This window comes from Heptranchias perlo, chromosome 2 (assembly GCF_035084215.1).
Source record: "Heptranchias perlo isolate sHepPer1 chromosome 2, sHepPer1.hap1, whole genome shotgun sequence".
NCBI lineage: Eukaryota > Metazoa > Chordata > Chondrichthyes > Hexanchiformes > Hexanchidae > Heptranchias > Heptranchias perlo.
In genome coordinates, this window is record NC_090326.1 from 158096425 (window position 1) to 158115182 (window position 18758).

Genomic DNA, 18758 nt, shown 5'->3' on the forward strand with positions numbered 1-18758 from the left:
CTGGAAAATAGCAGTCAACATGGCTTTAGAAAATGGCTTTGAGGAAGGTACAATCCAAGTGGACTGTGGTAAGCTCAAAGGTATTATGTACTTTGACTTCCAAAAGGCATTTAATAACATTCCACTGAAAGGCTATTAGTTAAGCTCAAAGTTTTGGAGATTCAGTATAAAACTTGGAAATGGATAAGACATTGGAAGAAGGGTAGAAAACAACAGGTACTTGTTAAAAGGAGTTATTTCAGAGTGGGGTGGGAGTACTAAGTGTACTGAGAGGGATCAATGTACAGACCACTATATTTCTAATCTACATCAACCTGGATTCAGAAACTGGTCAGAATTGCAGATGACACCAAACTAGGATTGGCAGTAAAATCAAAGGGGGCAGCTCAGAAATTAAGAGACTTAGACAAAATATGTGTAGATGGCAAAAAAATGGCCGATGAAATTTAATGCAGACAAGTGTAAAATACTGCACATGCTTATTTTGTGAATGGTGCAAAAATATCTAAGGATGAAGTTGAAAGAGGCTTCCCAATGCTGGACATCAATCAATAAAGCCAAGAGCTAATTAAACTACATTGTCAGAAAAGTAAAATATAAGGCAGGGGAACTTGTGATCAAAGTGTACAGTGCTCTGGTCAGTCTACACCTTGAATAATGTGGCCAGTTTTGGTCACTGAGAAACATGGGAGACATTCAAGCGCTGGAAATAGGGCTGATCCCTAGTATCAGGGGACCAAGTTATAAGAAAAGGTTTGGGGACTTGAGCATTTTTAGCCTAGAAAGGAGACATTCGAGAAGACGGTTAAGGGAACGGAAAAAGTAAATCCAGAATACCATTTTAATTTAAATTGTTAATAATAGGGCAATTGGTTTAAACTAATAAAAGGTATATTTAGGACAGATAGCAGGAAGTTTTCCACACAAAGATAGAGTAATGTAGTCAAAAACCCTGGAATCAGTTGCATAGAATGTACAGCACAGAAACAGGCCATTCGACCCAGCAGGTCTATGCCGGTGTTTATGCTCCACACTTCATCTAACACCATTAACATATCCTTCTATTCCTTTCCCCCTCATGTACTTATCAAGCTTCCCCTTAAGAGACAATTAGGTGCAGCAATGTGGGTTATCACATTGTGGGGATATCCGATCATTTTTTCTTCACAGAAAGAATTTTGGGATTGAGCTGTGTTTAGAAACATCATGAATTCAGGCAGTTGTAAAAAAAGGGGGAAGCTACAGACGGTAGGGATTGAAGATGTGTATCGATGCATATTCTATTGGAACTCACTTTGTACTGTTCTCAGTACACTGTGAAAGACCATTACTTCTCATATAAGCAATGAACCATAATTACTCAATTCAACACATATACATGTTATTGGCAATAAAGAACTTTTCTTTTGCAGACATCCTGCATTGGTCAACTAGATGAAAAAAGTATGGAGATTTTTATTGTGAAAAGCTCAAAGAATTTAATGGCTCAGCTGTTCTGAATGAGACACTGGTATAAACAAACTGTACTCAGCTATGGATCATTATGTGATAATTACACTCTTGACCTTTGAACTGTATAATATACTCATATATGCACAACGTATATGTTTACATATTAAACTCTGAAAATTGTAATTGCTGGACACGATAGTTAAGAAAAGAAACTGACAATATTTAAGATAACTGGCAAAAAAAGAGGGAAGATGAGGAGAAATGTTTTTATGCAGCGAGTTGTGATGATCTGGAATGCACTGCTTGAAAGGGTGGTGGAAGCAGATTCAATAGTAAGTTTCAAAAGGGAATTTGATATATACTTGAAAAGGAAAAATTTACAGGGCTGTGGGGAAAGAGCTGAGGAATGGTAATAATTGGATAGTCTTTCAAAGAGCTGGCACATGCACAATGGGCTGAATGGCCTCCTTGTATGCTGTAAGATTCTATGATCATAAGATCATAAGAAATAGGAGCAGGAGTAAGCTATCCAGCTCCTCGAGCCTGCTCCGCCATTCAACAAGATCATGGCTGATCTTCTACCTCAACGCCATTTTCCTGCACTATCCCCATATCCCTTGATGCCTTTAATACCTCGAAATCTATCAATTTCTGTTTTGAATGTACTCAATGACTGAGCCTCCACAGCCCTCTGGGGTAGAGAATTCCAAAGATTCACCACCTTCTGAGTGAAGAAATTTCTCCTCATCTCAGTCCTAAATGACCTACCCCTTATTTTGAGACTGTGACCCCGAGTTCTAGACTCCCCAGCCAGGGGAAACATCCTCCCTGCATCTACCCTGTCGAGCCCTGTAAGAATTTTGTACGTTTCAATGAGATCACCTCTCATTCTTGTAAACTCTAGAGAGTACAGGCCTAGTCTATTCAATCTCTCCTCATATGACAATCCCACCATCCCAGGAATCAGTCTGGTAAACCTTCACTGCACTCCCTCTATGGCAAGTATATCCTTTTTTAGGTAAGGATATATTAGCAAACATAAAAATGAATATTTAAAACATTTTCTCTTGGCAAAGGACTGGAACAGATGTGGAACTCCAATATTCATAGCATCCAAAATGATTCTTCCAGCTCCACGGCATCAATATCTCAATCAAGCAACCCATGCCAAACTACAGCTGAACCTGGACAACATCTATGCTTGGATTGACAAATAGCAAGTAAAATGCATGCCACTTAAGTGTCAGACAATGCTTGTTACCAACAAGAAAAAAGGTCCAAACACCATGACTTTCAACAGCACCGCCCTCGTCAAGTACCCCACAATCAACATCGAGGGTCACCACTGACCAGAAGCTTAAATGAACCAGCCGCATCAACAACATGGCTACAACAGCAGAGCTGAGGCTGGGTACTCTGACAAGTGGTTCACTTCCTGACCCCTCAAAGCCTCCCTCCCCACCATGTAGAAGTCTCAAATTAGGAGTATTCACCACTTATCTGCATGGGTGCAGCTGCAACACTCAAAAGTTTGACACCTTCCAGAATAGAATTGTCCACTTGACTGGCGACCCTGCCACTGGACTTAATATCATCACCTCCACCACTAGTGCATTGTTGCTGCAATATGTACTCTCTATTGGATGCACTGCAGCAAATCACCAAGCTTACTTCAACAGAATCTCCAGCCCTGTGATCTCTACCACCAAGAAGGACACTGGAACATCACCTCCATGTTCCCCTCCAAGTTTACACCACCATGAATTGGATATATACCTCCATTCCCTCATGGTTGCTGGGTCAAATTCCTGGAATTCCCTACCTTAAACTATTGTGGGAGCACCATCATAAGGACTGCAACAGTTCAAGAAGGCCCACTACCACCTTCTCGAGGCAACTAGGGATGGGCAGTAAATGTGGCCTTGTCAGCAATGCCCACATCCCAAGAACAAATTAAAAAATTGTGTCTGAAGGTAACAGGCCACATTGGAAATTAAACCACTTCAAAAAAATCAAAGTACACCATGATGTCTTGCCAGCAAAAGTAAATAATTGAAATACCTGGTCCCTTTACACTCATTACATAGAATTACATTGAGTCTGCAGCAGAGAAACAGGCCATTCGGCCCAATTTGTCTGTGCCGGCACATGAGCCTCCTCTCACCCCTCTTCATCTAATCCTATCAGCATATCCTCCTAGTCCTTTCTCCCTCTGTGCTTATCTAGCATCCCCTTAAATGCATCGATGCTATTTGCTTCAACTACACCTTTTGGTAGTGCATTCCACATCCTTACCACTCTTTGGGTAAACAAGCTTCTCCTGAATTCCCTATTGGATTTATTAGTGGCTAGATATATTTATGACCTCAAGTTTTGGACACCCCACAAGTGGAAACATTTTCTCTACGTCTATCCTATCAAGCCCTTTCATTATCTTAAGGGTCACCCCTCAGCCTTCTCTTTTCTAGAGAGAAGAGCGCCAGTCTGTTCAGCCTTTCCTGATAAGTACATCCTCTCAGTTCTGGTATCATCCTTGTGAATCTGTTTTGCACCTTCTCCAATGCCTATATATCCTTTTTATAATATGGAGACCAGAACTGTGCAGTACTCCAAGTGTGGTCTGACCAAAGTTCTATACAAGTTTAACATAACTTCTCTGCTCTTTAATTCTATCCCTCTAGCAATGAACCCCTGTGCTTGGTTAGCTTTTTATACGGCTTTATTAACCTGCATCACTACTTTTAGTGATTTGTGTAGCTGTACCCCTAGATCCCTCTGCTCCTCTACCCCATTTAGACTTATTATCCAAGCAGTATGTGGCCTTCTTATTCTTCCTACCAAAATGCACCACCTCACACTTATCTATATTGAAATTCATTTGCCATTTACATACCTATTCTGCAAGTTTATTAATGTCTTCCTGTATTTTGTCCCATTCTTCCTTTTTATTAACTACACCTCCCAATTTGGTGCTGTCCGCAAATTTTGAAATTGTATTTCCAATTCCCGAGTCCAAATCATGAATGTAAATTGTGAACAACAGTGGTCCCAGCACCGATCCCCGTGGAACACCATTTCCCACCTTTTGCCAGTCTGAGTAGCTACCCTTAACCCCTATCCTCTGTTTTCTGTTTTGTAGCCAGTTTGCTATCCATTCTGCTACCTGTCCCCCGTCTCTATATGCTCTGACCTTAGTCATGAGTTTACTATGTGGTATCTTATCGAAGGCTTTTTGAAAATCCAAATATATTACATCTACTACATTACCCTTGTCCACTCTTTGTTACTTCTTCAGAGAATTCAATAAGGTTGGTCAAGCATGACTTTCCCTTTTGAAGTCCGTGCTGACTATTGTTTATTATATTTTCGGTTTCTAGATGTTTTTCTATTACATTTTTGAGTAAAGATTCCATTATCTTTCCTACCACCGACATTAAGCTAACTGGTCTATAGTTCCCTGGACTTTTCCTATCTCCCTTCTTAAATATAGAAACAACGTTAGCTGTCCACCAGTTCTCTGGCACTATTCCCTTTTCTAATGCATTTTTATATATATGTAATAGTGCCTCTGCTATCTCTTCCCTAACTTCATTTAATATGAGTGGATAATTAATCATAACAGAAAAGCCCTAAGGGTAAGATGATCCTGAGTGAAGCAGCAGGGCCATTCCTGCAGGTCTTGTTACAGTGACCATTAACAGTGAAAAAGAGACGCTGCTGCCTTTGTAGCCCCTAGCAATTGCCAAGCAGTTTAATAGAAAAATTACAATTAAGGCATGATGTGATAAGCCAATAACTAGAACATACACTTCACACCCTGGGCTGAAGTTGAAGTTGGGTCTTCACAGATAAAAGGAAGTGACTGAAAATTGTATTTCGAATGCATCATCTATAATTCCACGATGTCATTTTATTTTACTTGTCTTACCTTTGACAGTAACATTGGTGGTGATCTCTTCCTCTTCGGTTTTAAATACATATGCCCCAGAATCTCCAGATCTGGCATTGTGAAGGATCAGTCTTCGTGCTGTGCCTTCTGATTCAACACTTACTGCTTTGCTCAGCTTTACTTCTTGTCCTTTTCTATACCATTTCCCTTCTACAGTAGACTTAGACACGTCACAAACAACGACTATCTTCTCCCCCACACTTGCTGTGTACTCTGTCTGTGTTGTTGACTTCTTCAAGATAGTTGCAACTGGTTCTGCAAAAGTAAAAAGAAATAGAAATGTTATAATATAACTGTTGGATAATACCATAACCTTTAGGAAATGTTCTAATGCACAAATAATCACAACTGGATTAACTAGAAAAATAGCTGTGCCACGTTACCAGTTAATGTGTCTTTTTTAATCCTTGTCCTAATGAATAAACTGGAAATTTATATGCCGATACCACAAAATCTTTGACTAATACTTCAAATTTTCAATTTCCCATGTATACATAAAGGCACACAGAGGTCTATCCATAAAAATTAAAAATTGTTCCCCACACCATGGGCTCGATTTTCCCAGGAAATTGAGGGTGCATTAAGCGAGGGGGGGCTCCAAAAATCGGGGAAATCCCGTTCAGGTTTGGAAGCCGGCTCCAACCCGCCGACTTCTGAGTTCCTCGCAGGGATCTCGATTCCGGAAGTCCCGCTGGCAATTAAAGCCAGCGGGATGATAAAGAGCCAAATGCACCTCATTGAGGTACTTAAGGCATTTTACTTGTGACATATTAGGTAGTTAGAATGATTTTTAACTTACCTGGGCGGCTTTCCCATGGCTTCTGATTCACGCCTGGTGAAACCAGGTGTGAAGGGCCGGATCAGGCAAAAAGAAACAAAATAAATTAAATAAAAAACCATTGCACGAAGTTAAAACACAAAATCAACCTACCTTTCCACCCTGCTCCAATGTCCGATTTCTCCCTCTCTGATCTCCCTCTCTTCACCCCCTCCTCGATGTTCCCCTCTCCCCCCCCAATCTTCCACTCTCTTCCCCCCACCCCCCACCCCACCCCCCACTGATCTTCTGTTCCAGCACCAGATGATGTCTCGCTCGCTCTCTTTCTCTTCACCTCCCCCCATCCCACCTCGCGTTGCAGCTCCTGATGGCAGCCAACCTGTCAATCAGGCTGGCTGCCGGGTCCGAAAACCAGACAGCAGGTTAATCACCATCAATTACGATGCAATCGCATCGGAAACAGTAAGTTTTGTTTATTCGGGTTTGCCACGCGCACCTTCACCCTCCCGCTGCCAACCTGCCACCATTTCAAAATTGAGCCCTATTTGTTTTGAAGACAGAACTTTTTACAGTAAAGATAGTATCCTTTCCACCAGAGCCATTCTGTCCTAAAGGACAGCCTGCACCCCAGAGCAACTCTACTCACTTAAACATATTTACCTGAAAGATGAATGAAGCCATCAAACCCCAGAAAAGTACTATAGGCTGGGTAGTATTGCATATTTAGTTGGTAGAGAGCTTTCCACAGTCAGGTAGCTCCAGAAAGGCTTTTGGTCTGGTCCAAGGTATCAAATAGAATTTTCCAAATTTTGTTCCCGAGTTGGCGTAGGGTTTTCTTTTAATCTGTTTTTTTTGCCCCTCCCAGGAGATGACGTGACGGCTGGTAAGGCACTGGAAATCATGATGCTCAGTTGCAACGTGGCTAAGGGTCAGGCTCAATGGACCAGCTGTTTTTATCCTGTTTGTCGTTTTCGTACGTCCATCCGTATGTTCATAATTTTACAGCACAGCAGGAGGCCATTCAGCCTGTCACACTTTTTTTCAAATATATATCCAATTCGCTTTTAAAAGCTATTATCAATTTGTATTCCACCACTGTTTCTGATAGGACATTCCAAGTCATAACAACACTCTACATAAAAAATTCTGCTAACCTCTCGCTTTGTACCTTTGGTAATGATCTTAAATTTATGCACACTGTTGCCGACCGATAAAACAATAGAATCATAGAAAGGTTGCAGCAAGGAAGGAGGCCATTCGGCCCATCGAGTCCACGCCGGCTCTATGCAAGAGCAATCCAGCTAGTCCTATTCCCCTGCCCTATCCCCGTAGCCCTGCACATTTTTCTTTTCAAATACTTATCCAGTTCCCTTTTGAAGGCCATGATTGAATCTGCCTCCACCATCTCCTCGGGCAGTGCATTCCAGATCCTAACCACTCGCTGTGTAAAAGAAGTTTTCCTCTTCTCACCTTTGGTTCTTTTGCCAATCACCTTAAATCTATGTCCTCTGGGTCTTGACCCTTCCGCCAATGGGAACAGTTTCTCTCTATCTACTCTGGCTAGACCCTTCATGATTTTGAATACCTCTATCAAATCTCCTCACAACCTTCTTTGTTTCAAGGAGAACAACCCCAGCTTCTCCAGTCTATCCACGTAACTAAAGTCCCTCATCCCTGGAATCATCCTAGTAAATCTCTTCTACACCCTCTCTATGGCCTTCACATCTTTCCGAAAATGCGGTGCCCAGAACTGGACACATTACTCCAATTGTGGTCGAACCAATGTTCTATAAAGGTTCATTATGACTTCCTTACTTTTGTAGGCTATGCCTCTATTTATAAAGCCCAGGAACCTGTATGCATTTTTAACCATTTTCTCAACCTGCCCTGCCACTTTCAACAATTTGTGCACATATACCCCCAGATCTCTCTGTTCCTGTACTCTTTAGAGTTGTGCCCTCTAGTTTATATCGCCTCTTCTCGCTCTTCCTACCGAAATGTATCATTTCGCATTTTTCTGCTTTAAATTTCATCTGCCACGTGTCCGCCCATGCCACCAGCCTGTCTATGTACTCTTGAAGTCTATCATTACCCTTCCAAGTTTTGTGTCATCTGTAAATTTTGAAATTGTGTCCTGTACACCCACGTCCAAGTCATTAATATATATCAAGAAAAGCAGTGGTCCCAGCACCGACCCCTGGGGAACACCACTGTACACCTCCCTCCATTCACAACCGTTCACCACTACTCTCTGTTTCCTGTCACTTAGCCAATTCTGTATCCATGATGCTACTGTCCGCTTTATTCCATGGGCCGCAATCTTGATGATAAACCTACCGTGCGGCACTTTATCAAACGCCTTTTGAAAGTCCATGTACACCACATCAACTACAATGCCCTCATCTACCCTCTTTGTTACCTCATCAAAACTCTCTATCAGGTTAGTTAAACACGATTTGCCTTTAACAAATCCGTGCTGGCTTTCCCTAATCGATCCACACTCGTCCAAGTGACTGTTAATTCTGTCCCGGATTATCATTTCTAAAAGTTTCCCCACCGAGGTTAAACTGGCTGGCCTATAGTTACTGGGTTTATCCTTACACCCTTTTATGAACAAGGGTGTAACATTTGCAATTCTCCAATCCTCTGACACCACCCCCATATCTAAAGGTGTTTGGAAGATTATGGCCAGTACCTCCGCAATTTCCACCCTTACTTCCCTCAGCAACCTAGGATGCATCACATCCGGACGGGGTGACTTATCTACTTTAAGTACAACTAGCCTTTCAAATGCCTCTTCTTTATCAATTTTTAGCCCATTCAGTATCTCAACTATATCTTCCTTTACTCTGGAAGTATCTTCTTCCTTGGTAAAGACTGATGCAAAGTACTCATTTAGTACCTCGGCCATGCCCTCTGCCTCCATAAGTAGATCTCCTTTATGGTCCCTAATCGGCCCACCCCTCCTCTTACTATCCATTTACTGTTTACATGCCTGTAGAAGACTTTTGGATTCTTTTATATTGGCTGCCAGTCTATTCTCATACTCTCTTTTTGCCCCTCTTATTTCCTTTTTCACTTCCCCTCTGAACTTTCTATACTCTGCCTGGTTCTCACTTGTGTTATCAACCTGACATCTGTTATACGCCCCTTTTTTCTGTTTCATCTTACTCACTATCTCTTTTTTCATCCAGGGAGCTCTGGCTTTAGTTGCCCTACCTTTCTGCCTCGTGGGAATGTGCCTAGACTGTACCCGAACCATCTCCTCTTTAAAGGCCGCCCACTGTTCAATTATAGTTTTGCCTGCCAGTCTTTGATTCCAATTTACCCGGGCCAGATCTGTTCTCATTCCATTGAAATTGGCCCTCCTCTAATTGAGTATTTTTACTTTAGAGCGGTCAGTGTCCCTTTCCATAGCTATTCTAAATCTTATGATACTATGATTGCTGCTTCCTAAATGCTCCCCCAGTGACACTTGCTCCACTTGGCCCGCCTCATTCCCTAGAGCCAAGTCCAGCAAAGCCTCCTTCCTCGTTGGGCCAGAAAAGTACTGGTTAAGAAAGTTATCCTGAACACATTTCAAAAATTCCTCCCCCTCTTTGCCCCTTATATTATTATTGTTCTCCCAGTCTATATTAGGATTGTTGAAGTCCCCAGTTATCACTACTCTTTAGCTTTGCACCTCTCTGTAATTTCCCTGCAAATTTGCTCCTCTATATCCTTCCCTTTAGTTGGCGGCCTATAGAATACACCTAGTAGTGTAATGGCACCTCTTTTATTTCTTAACTCTAACCAAATAGATTCTGTCCTTGACCCCTCCAGGACATCCTCTCTCTCTCCGGTACTGCAATATTCTCCTTAATCAATACTGCCACTCCCCCTCGTCCTATCTTTCCTTTCCTATCTTTCCTGAACACCTTGTATCCAGGAATATTTAGTACCCAATCCAGGTACCCAATCCCAATAGAAATTGATTTTTCCTATTTACCTAGTCAAAATTATTCACAACTTTCAACACATGTACATTGGTGTTTCCCAGGGGCCAGTATTAGGACCACTGCTCTTTTTGATATATATTAATGACCTGGACTTGGGATAGAGGTTATAATTTCAAAGTTTGCAGATGACACCAAACTCAGAAATGTAGTAAACAATGTGGAGGATGTTAACAGATTTCAGGAAGACATAAACAGACTAGTGAAATGGGCAGACACATGGCAGATGAAATTTAATGCAGAGAAGTGTGAAGTGATGCATTTTGGTAGGAAGAATGAAGAGAGGCAATATAAACTAAATGGCACGATTTTAAAGGGGGTGCAGGAACAGAGAGGCCTGGGGGTTCACACACTCAAATCTTTGAAGGTGGCAGGGCAAGTTGAGAAGGCTGTTAAAAAGCACATGGGGTCCTGGGCTTTATTAATAGAGGCATAGAGTACAAAAGCAAGGAAGTTATGCTTTATAAAAAAACTGGTTCGGCCTCAGCTGGAGTACAGTGTTCAATTCTGGGCGCCAAACCTTAGGATGGATGTCAAGGCCTAAGAGGGTACAGAAGAGATTTACTAGAATGGTGCCAGGGATGAGGGACTTCAGTTATGTGGAGAGACTGGAGAATCTGGAGTTGATCTCCTTAGAACAGAGAAGGATAAGGGGAAATTTGATAGAAGTGTTCAAAATCATGAATGGTTTTGACAGAGCAAATAAGGAGAAACTGTTTCCAGTGGCAGAAGCGTTGGTAACCAGAGGACACAGATTTAAGGTGATCAGCAGAAGAGTTAGAGGCGACATGAGGAAACATTTTTTATGCAGCGAGTTCTAACGATCTGGAATGCATTGCCTGAAAGGGCGGCGGAAGCAGATTCAATAGTAACTTTCAAAAGGGAATTGGATAAATTCTGGAAGGGGAAAAATTTATAGGGCGATGGGGAAAGAGCAGGGGAATGGGACTCATTGGATAGCTCGTTCAAAGAGCTGGCACAGGCACGATGGGCCGAATGGCCCCCTCCTGTGCTGTATCTACTATGATACATGTATTAGATATTGTCTTAACCTCATCTGGTCTAATGAAAAGAGCCCCAGTTTCTCTAGTCTTTCTTCATAACTAACGTCTTTCATCCTAGTTATCATCTTGATGAATCTCTTCTGCACCCTTTCCATGCCCTTGACATCCTTCCTAAAGTAGGCACCCAAAACTGGACACAATATTCTAACTACAGCTTAACCAATGATTTGTACAGGTTTATCATAGAATCATAGAATGATAGAATGATACAACACAGGAGGCCATTAGGCCCATCGTGCCTGTGCCGGCTCTTTGGTAGAGCTATCCAATTAGTCCCACTCCCCTGCTCTTTCCCTATAGCCCCGTAACTTTTTTCCCTTCAAGTATAAATCCAAATCCCTTTTGGAAGTTACTAATGAATCTGCAACCATCACCCTTTCAGGAAGTGCATTCCAGATCACAACAACTTGGTGCCTAAATTTTTTTCCCTCATGTCGCCTCTGATTCTTTTACCAATCACCTTAAATCTGTGTCCTCTGGTTATCAACCCTTATGCCACTGGAAATAGTTTCTCCTTATTTGCTCTATCAAAACCGTTCATGATTTTGAACGCCTCTTATCCTTCTCTGCTCTAATAAGAACAACCCCACAACCCTAGCTTCTCCAGTCTCCCACATAGCTGAAGTCCCTCATCCCTGGCACCATTCCAATAAATCTCTTCTACACCCTCTCTAAGACCTTGATATCCTTCCTAAAGTGTGGTCCCCAGAATCGGACACAATACTTCCTAGGCCTAACGAGTGTTTTATAAAGGTTTAGTTTAACTTCCTTGCTTTTGTACTCTATGTCTCTATTTATAAGCTAAGGATCCCGTATGCCTTTTTAACAGCCTTCTTAACTTGTCCTGCCACCTTCAAAGACTGGTGTACGTACACCCCCAGGTCTCTCTGTTCTTGCACCCACTTTAAAATTGTACCATTTACTTTATATTGCCTCTCCTCATTCTTTCTATCAAAATATATCACTTCACACTTCTCTGCATTAAATTTCATCTGTCATGTGTCTGCCCATTTCACCAGTCTGTCTATGTCCTCCTGAAATCTATTACTATCCTCCACATTGTTTACCACATTACCGAGTTTTGTGTTATCTGCAAACTTTGAAATTATACTCTGTATATCTAAGTCCAGGTCATTAATATATATCAAAAAGAGCAGTGGTCCTAATACCGACCCCTGGGGAACACCAATGTATACTTCCCTCCAGTTTGAAAAACAACCATTCACCACTACTCTCTTGAATTCTGTCCCTTAGCTAATTTTGTATCCACGCTGCCACTGTCCCTTTAATTTTGCTAACAAGTCTATTATGTGGTTCTTTATCAAACACCTTTTGATAGTCCATATACACATCAACCACACTACCCTCATCAACCCTCTCCGTTACTTCTAATGTTCGTTTAATATTACCTCTTTCATTTTGTACCTTATGCTCATATTTATAGAACTTAGGATGTCATATTCCTTTTTTAAAAAACTTTATCAACTTGTCCTCCCACTTTTAATGATTAGTGCATCTGAATCCCTGTCTCTCTCTGCTCCTCGATATCCTTTAACGTATATCTCCTCTCCTTATTCATCTCCCAAAATGCATCACCTCACAGTTCTCTGCATCAATTTTTTAAAATCTAACATCTATCTTCCAATCTACTAACCTATCTTAAGTGACCTATAGTCCTCTTCACGTTCTCTACTTTTGTTCCATCTGCAAATTTTGATATTGTGCCTCGTATACCTAGATCATTTATATACAGAGAAAAGCAATGATCCCAACGCTGGCCTCTAGAGGGACACCACTGCTTACATCTCCAGTCCAAAAAACATACATTGCCATTACTTTAGCCAACTTCCTATCCATGCCATATTTCCTTGAATACCACATGCCTTCATTTTATCAACAAGCCACCTACGCAGCACCTTATCAAACGCCTTTTTTTTCATTATCGGGATGTGTGCGTCGCTAGCAAGGCCAATATTTATTGTCCATCCCTAGAAAGAAATACAACTGAATCACATGCTAGGTCACTTCAGAGGACAGTTAAGAGTCAACCACGTTAGTGTGGGACTGGAATGACATATAGGCCAGACTGGATAAGGACTACAGGTTTAATTCCCTAAAGTACATTAGTGAACCAGTTGGGTTTTTACAACAACCCGACAGCCTCATGGTCATTTTTACTGACACCAGCTTTTTTTTTTAATTTCCAGATTTTTTTAAAAACTGAATTTCTCAAACTGCTTTGATGGGATTTGAACACTGGATTATTAGACCAGGCCTCTGGATTACTCATTCAGTAACTTAACCACTACGCTACTGTACCCTACCTATACCCTTTTGAAAATCCATATACACAATATTTACTGTATTTCCTTTATTAACATATTCCATTATTTCCTTAAAGAAATCTACTTAATTTGTCAAATAATGATTCATCTTTTACAAGTCCAGGCCGCCTCTCCCTAATTTTATCCTGTATTATAGGAGAAACACTATCAGCAACATCACAACTAGGACTGCAGCAATTCAAGAAGGCGGCCCACCACTACCTTCATAGGGCAACAAGGGATGAGCAATAAATGCAGCCTTGTCAGCATCACCCACATCCCAAGAACAAATTTAAAAGAAGGAAAAAAAGAGCTGTGTTAATCAAGGATTCCGTTACAGCACCAGGACACTGAGATGATACCAAAACTGAATCTATTTGGCTAGAGTTTAGGAATAAGACTATTGGGAATATATTATAGATCAGAAATACATTATATTGAATGTTTTCTCACAATGCCCCCACACTATTTGCCTCCTTTAAAATTTCTGCCAAATAATATTCTAGCAACAGTAACAACACCAACTGTTGTCACAACAGTAGCAGCAAAGTTCACACATTCTTATGTGCCAATAGAGCTTTGTGATTGAGGAGGATAGTGCCAGGAAATTATGAAGATGCAGCCAGGAATAGTGAGAACAGAACTGAAAGATAATTAGGATAGAATGACATAATCACAGTGTACGGGTTAGTCAGAGTTTCGATTAGCAATGTTCAGTTAGTCGGTGGGAATTAAAAATTACACAGAACAGGGAGAGGCAGCATTTAGCTGATGAGAGATTCAGCAGATGCATACAGTCTTACTTTGTTACAGGATGGCTGCTTCTAGCCCCATAGATCTCTCAGTTGGGCAGGGAAACATGAGATAGGTGACATCTTTATGACAGTTAAAAGTTCTCTCAGGACATCTTATGACCATCAATTTGAGAAGTTATCATTTCAATAGCTAGGGATATTAACTCCTCCAAGGACACATCTGCCCTAGGAATGTCGTCAAGTGATAACATCGCCTGTAGGGGGCCTTTGTTCATTAATCTCTCCAACTGTCCCCAGTTGAATGATTTGATTGACAGTTCAGTCAAGGTGAAGCTCTAACAAAGTTTGGGGAGTTAGTCTTGTTAAAACGACAATTATTAATAAGGGAAAGCAGCTAGTTGAATGAGTTAATAAAGAAACATGTGAATTCTCACGTAGCAGGGTGGCAAAAAGGTTTAAAAAGTGGGTGTTAAACAGATACTTTGGAATTCGTTTAAGGTTTGGCCAACTAAATACAACGAGATCGGAACTGTAACGTCTTCTGAATTTCCCAGTGAACTCGCATGGTATCGCTCTAAGTGTGCTAAGTGTATGTTTAATAGTTGTCAATATTTACTATATGCTTAATTCCTGTGAAAATCAACAATAAATGCTTTGAACCCTATTATTTTGAGAAGTAACTTATTAACTTGTAAGAACACCCATCCTCTAACAACAGGAACAAATCAGTCAAGTAAACAAATCTATTAGTCAAGCTTTTCCTATTTTCATTTTTAAGTATTCCCATTATTTCATATCCATCTACATAATTAAAAGTCTTGTGTTTGATACGTCAGCAGTGTGTGAGAACTACGAGTAATACATTAGAAAGAAAGAGCTAGCATTTATATAGCGCCTTTCACGACCTCAGGACATCCCAAAGGGGTTTACAGCCAATGAAATAATCTTTAACGTGCAGTCACTGTTGTAATGTAGGAAACGTGGCAGTCTATTTGCACACAGCAAGGGCCCACAAACAGCAATGAGATAATGACCAGATAATCTGTTTTAGTGATGTTGGTTGAGGGATAAATATTGGCCAGAACACCGGTAGAACTCCCCTGTTCCTGCATTTGCTACCGCCCAGCACCACAGGTGCCAGTAGCTCGCCTCTATTATTAAAATTTCGGATGAGCCTCGGGCCCCAGCTACAAATTCTGCAAGATCCCGAGCAAGGAGCCGACAGTTGAGACGGGGACGTCAAGCCCGGGGTTGTTTGTTGCCCTGAGAGAGGAGCCAAGGGAGCGGGCCTGCAGCTTGTGGCTGTGCCACGTACTGCTCCCCTCCTTTTCCAGCCCGACGTGAACGGTGGCGGTTGGAGTTTGTGATGTAAAATCAAGGCGTGCAATTCCTCGAGCGCAGTGAGAATCCTCGGTCTCTGTCCCTTTGTTCACCATTCGCACACCAGTGGAAACAATTTTTCACTATTGACCCATAGTAAATTCCCCAGGTTTCACACCCCTTTACTGGCTGCTCCTCTTTCGGCGTCGCTCCCACTCATCATGTTGCTGTTGCTCCCAGCTCTGCAGGAAATGTTGGGCACCATGCCCACACAACCCCACTACATTCCCCGGTCCCGTTCCCCCCACCCGCGCCCCTCCCAAGCCTCAATCTCCTGACCCCCAACCCCCCCACCCCTCCCAATTGTTTGACACCCCTGGACCAGAGACTCTCAGTTGCATTCTGTTAGAAATCTATCCTTTTATCTCTAAAGTTTGGGCTCAAAACCAAGAAATGATTGATGGGATTAAAGAATTCTCTTTCTAAGACTGCAAACATCCTATATGAAATGTGCTTTGCCAGTATGAACTTAGTTCTTATTATAAGGAACTGCACCCCGCAAAGCTTCCCATAACTCTGTACTAAGTGATACTACTATGCTCAGAGAACTGCAAGGATGAGCGGTGTAGGCAAGTGTGTTCTTTTGATGTTGGAGTTAAGGAATATTGATGGGGACGTGTAGAGGGTACTTGACCTGCATTTAACCTGTGCTACACCTGACCTGCGGGCCCTAATGCTGGCAACAGATGCCAAAAATAGAAAAATTTCCATTCCTCTGAACTGACATTCAACAAAATATTCTTGCAATAACCTTCCTCCAGAGATCTCTTAACTTTGATTTACTATCAAGGGTAAACTTTGCGAGGAGGAAACTCTTCAACAGGAACAAAATACCTCCTCCCGCTAGATGTTAATATGTTCGAGTATATCACAGTCCCCCTGCCGTATTTCTATGTCTACATCGTCCTTCTCCAACAGGAACAGGAGATACTCAGAGTGTAAAAGGCTTAGAGGGTACAAAATTCTTAACGTGCATCCAGGAGAGCTTTTTGAGCCAGCATGTAGAAAGTCCTACAAGAGAGGGGGCGGTACTGGACCTAATTCGAGGGAATGTGGCTGGCCAAGTGGAAGAAGTGCTAGTAGGTGAGCACTTTGGTGACAGTGACCATAATTCGGTGAGATTTAAGGTGGTCATGGAAAAGGACAGGGAGGGGCCGGAAATAAAGGTTCTAAATTGGGGGAAGGCCGATTTTAATAGGATAAGGCAGGATCTGGCCAAAATGGACTGGGATCAGCTGCTTGTAGGAAAATCCGCATCGGAGCAATGGGAGTCTTTCAGAAGGGAGATTGAGACCATACAATGGCAACATGTTCCCGTAAAGGTCAAGGGTGGTTCCAAGAACTCCAGGGAACCTTGGATGTCAGGGGATATACGAGAATGGATTAGGAAAAAAAGGAGGGCTTTTGGCAGATACAAAAGGCTAAAGACGGAGGAAGCCCTAGAGGAGTACAAAAAGTGCAGGGGGATACTTAAAAAAGAAATTAGGAGATCAAGGAGGGGCCATGAAATAACACTGGCGAGCAAAATAAAGGAAAATCCTAAGATGTTTGATAAGTATATTAAGGGTAAGAGGATAACTAGGGAAAAAATAGGGCCCATTAGGGACAAAAATGGCAATCTGTGTGTGAAGCCGGCAGATGTAGGAGGGGTTCTAAATGAATTTTTTGCATCTGTTTTCACTATGGAGAAGGACGATGTAGACATAGAAATACGGCAGGGGGACTGTGATATACTCGAACATATTAACATCGAGCGGGAGGAGGTATTGGCGGTTTTAGCAGGCCTAAAAATGGATAAATCCCCAGGCCCGGACGAAATGTATCCCAGGCTACTGTGTGAGGCAAAGGAGGAGATTGCGGGGGCTCTGACACATATATTCAGAACCTCTCTGGCCACAGGGGATGTGCCAGAGGACTGGAGAACCGCTAATGTAGTACCATTATTCAAGAAGGGGAGTAGGGAAAAACCGGGGAACTACAGGCCAGTGAGCCTAACATCAGTGGTAGGAAAATTATTGGAAAAAATTCTGAAGGACAAAATTAGTCTCCACTTGGAGAAGCAAGGATTAATCAGGAATAGTCAACATGGCTTTGTCAAGGGAAGATCATGTCTGACTAATTTGATTGAATTTTTTGAGGGGGTGACTAGGCGTGTGGATGAGGGTAACGCAGTGGATGTGGTATACATGGATTTCAGTAAGGCCTTCGATAAAGTCCCCCACAGGAGACTGGTCAAGAAGGTACGAGCCCATGGAATCCAGGGTGCCTTGGCACTTTGGATACAAAACTGGCTTAGTGGCAGAAGGCAGAGGGTGATGGTCGAAGGTTGTTTTTGTGACTGGAAGCCTGTGGCCAGTGGGGTACCACAGGGATCGGTGCTGGGTCCCTTGCTGTTTGTGGTCTGCATTAACGACTTGGATATGAATGTAAAAGGTATGATCAGCAAGTTCGCTGATGATACTAAAATTGGTAGGGTGGTAAATAGCGAGGAGGATAGCCTCAGTCTGCAGGACGATATAGATGGGTTGGTCAGATGGGCGGAACAGTGGCAAATGGAATTTAACCCGGAAAAGTGCGAGGTGATGCACTTTGGAGGGACTAACAAGGCAAGGGAATACACAATGAATGGGAGGACCCTAGGCAAGACAGAGGGTCAGAGGGATCTTGGTGTGCAAGTTCACAGATCCCTGAAGGCGGCGGAACAGGTAGATAAGGTGGTAAAGAAGGCATATGGGATACTTGCCTTTATTAGCCGAGGCATAGAATATAAGAGCAAGGAGGTTATGATGGAGCTGTATAAAACACTGGTTAGGCCACAGCTGGAGCACTGTGTGCAGTTCTGGTCGCCACCCCACAGGAAGGATGTGATCGCTTTGGAGAGGGTGCAGAGGAGATTCACCAGGATGTTACCAGGGCTGGAGCGCTTCAGCTATGAAGAGAGACTGGGAAGATTGGGTTTGTTTTCCTTGGAGCAGAGGAGGCTGAGGGGGGACATGATTGAGGTGTACAAAATTATGAGGGGCACAGATAGGATGGATACTAAGGAGCTTTTTCCCTTCGT

At 42.3% G+C, this 18758-nt stretch overlaps 1 protein-coding gene across 1 annotated transcript in view; it reads right to left on the minus strand.

Moving 5' to 3' along the window:
* Positions 1-18758, minus strand: part of LOC137299362 (obscurin-like) — a 552786-nt gene that overhangs the window by 483475 nt on the left and 50553 nt on the right. Inside the window, exon 10 of the mRNA XM_067968057.1 lies at positions 5381-5656. Within this exon, the coding sequence (XP_067824158.1) occupies positions 5381-5656 (276 nt within the window). The remainder of the gene's footprint in view (positions 1-5380; positions 5657-18758) is intronic.